Source organism: Amblyomma americanum, chromosome 5 (assembly GCF_052857255.1).
Source record: "Amblyomma americanum isolate KBUSLIRL-KWMA chromosome 5, ASM5285725v1, whole genome shotgun sequence".
Taxonomy (NCBI): Eukaryota; Metazoa; Arthropoda; class Arachnida; order Ixodida; family Ixodidae; genus Amblyomma; species Amblyomma americanum.
In genome coordinates this window covers 168,025,711-168,033,951 of record NC_135501.1, presented here as the reverse complement: position 1 = coordinate 168,033,951, position 8,241 = coordinate 168,025,711, and the positions used below count along the sequence as shown (strand labels likewise).

At 46.9% G+C, this 8,241-nt stretch overlaps 1 protein-coding gene across 1 annotated transcript; it reads left to right on the top strand.

Annotated features, from left to right (window-relative positions):
- Window positions 1-347: 347 nt before the first annotated feature.
- On the top strand, window positions 348-2,829 carry LOC144135242 (uncharacterized). Its single transcript, XM_077667976.1, has one exon. The coding sequence runs from the start codon at window positions 421-423 to the stop codon at window positions 2,566-2,568; it is 2,148 nt and encodes a 715-aa protein (XP_077524102.1). The 5' UTR covers window positions 348-420; the 3' UTR covers window positions 2,569-2,829.
- Window positions 2,830-8,241: the final 5,412 nt, after the last annotated feature.

Sequence of the window (8,241 nt, the reverse complement as noted above, 5' to 3'; positions counted from 1 at the left end):
TACGCTCAGTTCGCGTGAGTAAGGTTCAAGATCGTGCTCAGATTAAAATTACGCAGCCAACAGGCACCGTAATGCTCAAGAAAGTGTTCCACAAGGCCAGTTTAAGCTTCATTGATGGACAGAAGTATGTCCCATTGACATCTATCTAGCCATGTTCTGCGATAGCCGCAGTCACGCTAGCTCAGCAAACTTGCTTATTTTGCTTCTCTATCTGAACCTCGTCCACTGCGAGCATCGTCTGCGACTCCTGCTGTTAACTTTGTAAACTTGACATAACATATTTGACCTTTCACCGCTAATGAGTTCATAACTCTTTATACGTACGCTTATTATTTCTTCCCCAGTTTTGAAGTGGAAGCCTGTCCTACGCTTGAATCCCCACACTGAAGCGAAGCACAAGTCCCCTCCGCTAAACGTGCCATGGCGACTGCAAAGCCATCCGTTTCAGAAAAATGGACGCCATTCACCCTGCCCTGCACCAAAAGTGAAGCAGCACCAGAGTGCCAGCTGGTTCGACACGTCGCCCAGTATAATGAGATTCTCTGGTACATAGGCCTTGAGATAAAAGAGGAAAATGGCCTGGGTGAATTGGGCATTGCTGTTGCCCCCGGAACACGCCTCATGCGCCTCTGGGAAGACCCACGGACTCACTGCGAAAGCCTCGCCATGGTTCTGCTGGGCAACGTCCTCGCCCATCATCGCTGCATTGTGGCTGTAGAGCTGACTTTCTTTGTAGCGAGGAACCCTTTCCTCCTCAGCATTCTTCAAGACAAGTACAGCGTCAGGAAGCTGACCATCTCAGATGTAGCGCACTGTGAAACGAAAGTTCTTGAAGCCCTGGAGAAACTTGTCTGCCCCTTGGACCAAAATGACGCAGACACGTGGGAAAAAGACTTCTGCTTCTCCTTCAGGATGCCGCTGCTTGTATTTCCTCAGCAGCGGGGCAGCATCAGCCTTACTGCACTGGATGTCGCCGATGCGGACATGAGCGCCGGCTGCGCATGGCGGTTCATACACATACTCTTGCAGAATAACACCATCAGTGACTTGACCGTCGGCGCCTGCGTGTTCACTTATGGCTTCGTCTGCCTCCGGCCTGGCTTCGTCGTCTACCTGGAGAAACACCGCTCGCCGCTCAAGAAGCTGACAATGCGAACCCCAATGGCCAGCAGGCGCGCACTGGAGTCTCTGGTCAAGGCCATTGCACTGAGGACGACCCTGGAAGAGTTGGTCATCGATATAGGTTCCTACGATGCCGAAGAAAGAGCCCTCTTAGCCAAAGTAGTCGCCCTGAATCGCACTCTGTGTACGCTAAGTGTTGCGTGGAGGAGAAAATGCTTCGTGTCGTCCGTCCTCTACGGCTTCGATCCTCTCGCCGGAGACGCAGCCACAAGGGTCGAGCCATGGCTTTTAGCACTGCCAGAAAACACCGCACTCTCGGCGCTTACCGTAGACCTCTTGGGTTTCACAGAAGAGGAGTGCTGCGCGTTCTTTCGCGCTCTGGCTCTCAACAAAACCCTTAAAAGCGTCTGCATAGGCTGCCTTCCCGCATGCGCTGACCTCAGGCAGATATGCCAAATCATTCGTGATTCCCGCTTGGCGAAGGCCATTCGCATTGAAGATCACCACGTGAGCATCAATAGCCTTCCCATGCTTCCCGAATGCCCCGAGGTGACGTCCCTCACGGTCTACTCTTTGCACCTTAACAGTTCGGAGATTTTGCGCAGAACCTTCGAAATCCTCGCCTCCTGCAGTCACGTCACTTCACTTCGCGTGTACGTGCACTACTGCTTCCTTGATAAGATCCAAGCTGCCATGGCGGCCTATATAATGGAAGCACGCACACTGAAAGACATAAAAGTGGGCGTCTACGTCTATGTTCGTGAGCTTGGAGACCAGCGGCAGCATGACCCTGACACTGAAAAGCTTCTGGTGAACGCGCTGGCATCCAACCTCAGCCTTACCAGAATCTCAGTTACAGGGCTGCCTCTGAACGAAAACAACTGTGAGTTCCTTGCTAACGCCTTTGTCAACAGTCAACACCTATCCGAGCTGTCGTTCGCGGTGCTCAGCCGCAATAGCAACAATGCCTTCTTGCAGACGCTGGTGTCAGGCATCGAAAGCAATCGCAGCCTGCTCCGCGTTGATCTGCCAAGTTTCAAAGGCCGTGACACAGAGCTCGTGGCCATCCGGAACATCACGAGGCGCAACGCCAGCCTCGTCAACAGAGCAGCCCGCTTCGTGATGGGCGACCACGATCCTTACAACGCACGTGCGGTCGAGCTGGTCTCGGGACATGAAAGGGTCCTCAGCATCATTCAAGAAAATGCTGGCGTCGAAGCCAGTGAAGCGGCGACGATGGTCAGGCGCGCCTTGGGGCTTCGATGCTTGACGGGCCTCAATGAATACATGAAACTGGTTGGCGTGGTCAAGTGCCGTGTGGAGTGCATTGATAGCCGTGGCGACTCGGTGCAACTCGACGAGCTGAGTTATGACTGCTGGATTCACATCCGAAGGTTCCTAACTGTGGCTGACGTTGTGGGAACTGACGGCTCGGAGCGGCTGTGATCTGTTGTGTGCGCATTAGTCTGCAACGTTGTTATTTGTCTGTACTGTTTAAAATCAGGACTTGCCCACCACAAGGAAGCGCATGAAAGGGATTTTGGTGAAAGAACCCAAGCCTCTTAAAGGAAACTGTGTGGCAAAGGCTTATATTGGCAGCACGTTTCATTTCTTCTATTTCATGTATGAAATAAAGGCCGTGCGTGCTTATGAGCAAATGGTTCACATTCATCTTATCAGAGTTGGTTAACATTCATGTTGAAAGGTAGAGGCTGAGTTGAACGGATGCAAGGCACAAGAAATATGCAGGTCGCGCGCTAAATGAACAACTTTTAGTCGAGTTTAAAAATAGCTGACAGGAAAAAACACAAACCCCGAACAACCATCATAATAGGCATATTAGGTGTGCGTTAAGCTATCCGTGGTCGTGACAATTTTCTGGTCATTTGCTCTGAACCCTGTCGGTCCGTACTGCTGCACAGGAGTTACACTCTTCAACGAATTGCTGTCGTGGTTTACTCGTCTGATGATTTCATGAGCTTCGAGATGTTAGCCTGTTTCTAACTTATTAAAAGTTGTTCAGCTGCGAGCAAGCGTGCGTCCTGCTTCTGTCATGTGACTGGCGTATCTTTCGAGCTGTTTCACTCCTCAATATGTACTATCGGTGCTAGAACTTTGCGGGACGCGAGTTCTTGGAAAAACCTCTCTAGTAGCTCCACCAGGCTATCCCGTCGCCTGATATTGTTACCAGACAGAGGAGCATTTAGGCCTTTAATACTGTCACGTAGTGGTGACGGCAGTCGAAGGAGCGATGAAGACGGACAAAAGGTCTTCTAAAAGAAAACTTTATTGGGGCTGACTTGCGTCCACAATGGACTGAATCACTCGGCGCCGGCGAAGCGACAAGAGTGCTCGGCGGTCGTCGAACAGAATCCCCGCCGCTGTCGGCCGTGCTCAATTTGAAGCTGATAGCGAAGTTTCGAGATAAAGCATGCAAAGTTACTAGAACATTCCGGAACAACGTAGGATCAGCTCTGCCTGGCTGCGATCACTGGAGATAAATCTAGTTGCATCTTGCGTCGCAAACAAAGCGATAAAGTGGTGTAGCGGCAGATTTCAAGAACGAACAAACACTGCAAATATTCGCGGCAATACCAATTCATAAAATATCAGGCGACTGGTTAGAGAAGTAGGTCTGCAATAAACGTTTTTCAGAGAAATGGCGTGCCGCAAACTTATGTCTCAGATATTACGTGCATGACTATTCAGCTATACATGAACAAGAAAACAAACATTTACCGCTGTAGCAATGCATGCGCGTTTCCTGTGGCCATAACCTCCTGCTTCTTTCATGGCCCGCCACTGTGGCTTGGTGGCAATGACATTCGTCTGATCATCGCGAGTTCGCGGAGGTTCACCAGCCAAAGGTCTTCCGGCTTTGAGCTGGACAGCGCCGGTAAAAGCCAATGTGTTCCTGCAATGAGGGCCTATACCCAACAAACCTGGATTTATTTTAAATGTTTTTTGCGCACACACGCACATATTCACGAAGGTTCTTCACATTGTTGTTGTTGTTGTTGGCCTCAAACAATGCTGGCACATACCCACTGCGGGGGAGTGGCCAAGACACAGGCGGTTAATTGCTGAAAACAGGAACATTTTCACAGGAAAACAGAGTAATAGTATGTAGGCTGATAGATTGGAAGACGCAAGGACAGGGGTCCTGTTAACTAGGACATCGAAGGCTGCATTGGCTTAATGTGCATAATAGTATACAATGCCTGTAATGTAGAATCAGCAATGAATAAAGTAAAATCGCAGTACACTGTACTGATGGGTGACTTCAATGCGAAGGTGGGCAATAAGCAGGCTGACGACCACGCGGTAGGTGACTATGGGATAGGCTCTAGAAATAGCAGGGGAGAGTTATTAGTCGAATTCGCGGATAGAAATAATTTACGGATCATGAATACCTTCTTCTGCAAACGAGAAAACAGGAAGTGGACCTGGAAGAGCCCCAATGGTGAAACTAAAAATGAAATCGACTTCATACTATACGCTAAACCTGGCATTATTCAGGATGTGGACGTCATCGGAAAGGTGCGCTGTAGCGACCACAGAATGGTAAGGTCTAGAATTAGCTTAGACTTGAAGAGGGAACGGAAGAAGCTAGTGAAGAAGAAGACCATTAACGAGTTAGCCGTAAGAGGGAAAGCACAGGAGTTTAGGATAGAGCTGCAAAACAGATATTCAGCAGGGTGTTCACCACTACACAAACAACATTTTTCTTGCTGTTCGGGGCATTCCTCTCTTCCATGACCTTCCCCACATGCACAGCAGCGTAAGGCCGATTTGCCGGCTTTGCCGCTGTGACCAAATCTCCAGCAGTTTTGACACTGAAAGGTCCGAGAGTTAAAGGCATCTGCACGAAATACCAATGGCCACACCTTAATCTCTGACGGGCAGAATATTCCTGCAAATGGGGCAGTGACAGACTCTGTAGGAATTTTTACTCCGTCGACCATTCTGCTGCATCGATGGACAGCAATCACTCCTGCAGACGAGAGGGTCTCAAGCGTTTCCACAGGGCTCAATCGAGGTTGAACCCCTCGGACTAAGCCCTTGGAACACGCTTGATGAGGCGGAATGAATGCGCTCACCGGGTGGTTGGCGAAGGACGTACACTTCAGCAGATCTTCAATACAGTCCTTATCCGGTGACCTGCACAAAATACCACCCGTGCCGAACTGCCGGATATCAGTAATGTGCATGAGGTGCTTCGATGTGGATTGAAGAGCCGCCTGTACTGCCTCCGGGTTGTTCAGTCGGATAGAGCCTGCATCGGAAGGCACTAAAGCGACTGGAATGCTGGGAACGCCACTGAGGAAAAAGAGATCAATTGGGAGCTGGCATTCAGGAAGAGAGGCCGACCAAGGGGAAAACCCCCGGCCGGGAGAAGAAGTAGACATTAAGCGCTCGTCCCCCGCCCGATCACCCCAGAACAGGAGCAAACAGGCACAGACAAAAAGAAGAATTTAGGAAGCTAGCGCAACACCGCCAGGTACTTAGCCACTGCCCCGAAGCCTGGGTTGCTGGGCCACGTTACGCTTGACTGCGCGCGAGCTAGCTATGCGCTCTCCTTGAAAACTGCCTTGAAAACTTCCGCTTCCACGCATTCTACAGCGCGTGGCGCAATTGTGCTCGCACCGTGGAATGCACATCACAGCTAAACCGGCGAATTGTTCGAGCTCAAATTTACCACAGAAATGGCATTTTGTTGGCATAATTGTTTTTAGCCACATTTTTTTCGGGGTGCTTGCCTGCATCAAATAGTAAAAGTCGGATATTCGCATCGTCTTCGGCAGCGAAAATGAAACAGGTCGCTTTCTCAGCTATTGCATTGGCGGCGCCATCTCGTTTGTCGTCGGTGAATATTCGGCAAATAATAATAATAATAATAATAATAATAATAATAATAATAATAATAATAATAATAATAATAATAATAATAATAATAATAATAATAATAATGATGATGATGATGATAATAATAATAATAATAATGATAATAATAATAATAATAATAATAATAATAATAATAATAATAATAATAATAATAATAATAATAATAATAATATTTTTATTGCACAAAAGAATTCAAAGTACAAGAAACGGGCCTGGCCACCAATGGCTTGAAGGACTTGGCCCGGCAAAATCAGCGGACGAGTGTGCAATATTCACTTCGACGCATAACAGGGTGAATGCAAGGGTATTAACAGTTAAGAGGCTAAACACAAACAAGGAGCAAATCACGAGACAAGAATCAATACACATAAGATAAGATGAACATATTTCAGAGGGGATGACCAATACTTTTTAGAAGTATTGAAACAACCGCGTTACGATGAACAAATAATCTTTTTCAATGCCTTTTTTGACTGAATCGAGAATGCCTCATTTGGCAAATCGTTCAGAATTTTCGGCACGTAAACACAGCGTCTAGCTTCACCATATCTTGTTGAGGATCGCGGCACTACATAGCGAACACTATTACGAAGGCCTCGGGGGGCTGTATAGCACGTTTTAAAATCACTGAACCAAAAATGCCGTAGCACCACAGTTTGTACAAACAAAGACCAGAAGCAAGGCAAGCCAAGCGCCGAGAAGATGTTATGATTTTTGAGTGACGGATTATTGTAGGCTAGATTTCTCAGTATGTTCGTTAACAAAGAATCCACGCGGTTTTGCCATCGGGTAGGGCAAAAAGCAAAGACGGTAATCCCATATCGAAGGGTGCTGTAGACCAAAGCATGTGCTTTCATTTTTTTTACTGGAAACGGTACGAGAGACTTGATGTTGAAAAACAACCATGCAGCGCTCCCGAGCTTATCGCAAACATGTGATAGCTGAGTGTGCCACGACATATCACTGTCCAAGAATACTCCCAGGTATTTTACCGAGTTCACGTAGGTAGTTGGCACGCATCGACAGGAATGGCAGTTGTGACTGTGTAGAAAAGCTGGCACGTTTATAGCGGTTAATTATAAAGGGGATACAAAGCAAACGAGTTGGGTTTTTGAGGTGTTAACCTTTAAATGGTTATCAGCGAACCAAGTCGTTGTTTTGTGTATATTAAATTGGAGATTCGAGACAGCCATGCTGTAAGAAATATGTTTTGAGAGCAGAACAGTGTCGTCAGCGTATTGAAATATTAAACCTTTTGAAACAACCCTAGATAAATCATTAATAAATATATTGAAAAGTAGAGGTGATAATATAGAACCCTGAGGAACTTCGGCCTTCAGTGGAAGTTTACCACTTGCGTTTTTAATTTCGTCTAAGACAACTACTTGTGATCGTTCGGCGAGATAGCTTTTAAGGACATCGTAAAGTAGCCCTCTAAAACCGCCGGAATATAATTTTTGTAAAAGAATCCCGTGATGAACTGTCTCGAAAGCTTTTGATATGTCCAGGAATAAAGCAAGGCTAAACAAATTTTGGTCAAAAGCCGAAAACAGTTCATCAGAGAACTCTTCTAGAAGGGTTATCGTACCACGACCGGACACAAAACCAAACTGTCGAGTCGACAGAATTGAAAATTTCTCAACGAAAGACGACATGGATTTCAAAAGGAATTTTTCAAGAATATGAGACAGTATGGGTAGGATTGAAATAGGCCGATAGTTTTTGATGTCATCCCTTTTTCCTCCTTTATAAAAGGGCTTAACAATCGCAGTTTTAAGCTCCTTGGGGATAAGCGCGGTATCAAGAAAACCGTTTAACATGAAGAGCAGGATATTGGATAATGCTAATATTGGATATTATTGGATAATAATAATAATAATAATAATAATAATAATAATAATAATAATAATAATAATAATAAAGAGAGGGACTGGAAAGATTTATTGAGTCAAAATGTGCTAATTGAGAGGAAAGAAAAGTTTTTAACCCTTAGCATGGCAGTCGGTGAGATTCTAGCAAGAAATATAGAACAGCAGCCCAAGTGCTCTACATAGCGAGCCCACAAACGCAGCCCCTGTACGCACGAGCGGTGGCTTTCCCGCACAGATTGGAACGTGATGGCGGACCTTCGCGCAACTCTGCTCCCTGCGGGAGCATATACAGGAACACTAGGTTTCGCCGGCGCGCCGCGCCGCCGGCAGCAGCAGCTGATCC

Bases quoted from the DNA above. Each gene is read 5' to 3' on its own strand.
- LOC144135242 (XM_077667976.1), top strand. From the start codon at position 421: ATGGCGACTGCAAAGCCATCCGTTTCAGAAAAATGGACGCCATTCACC.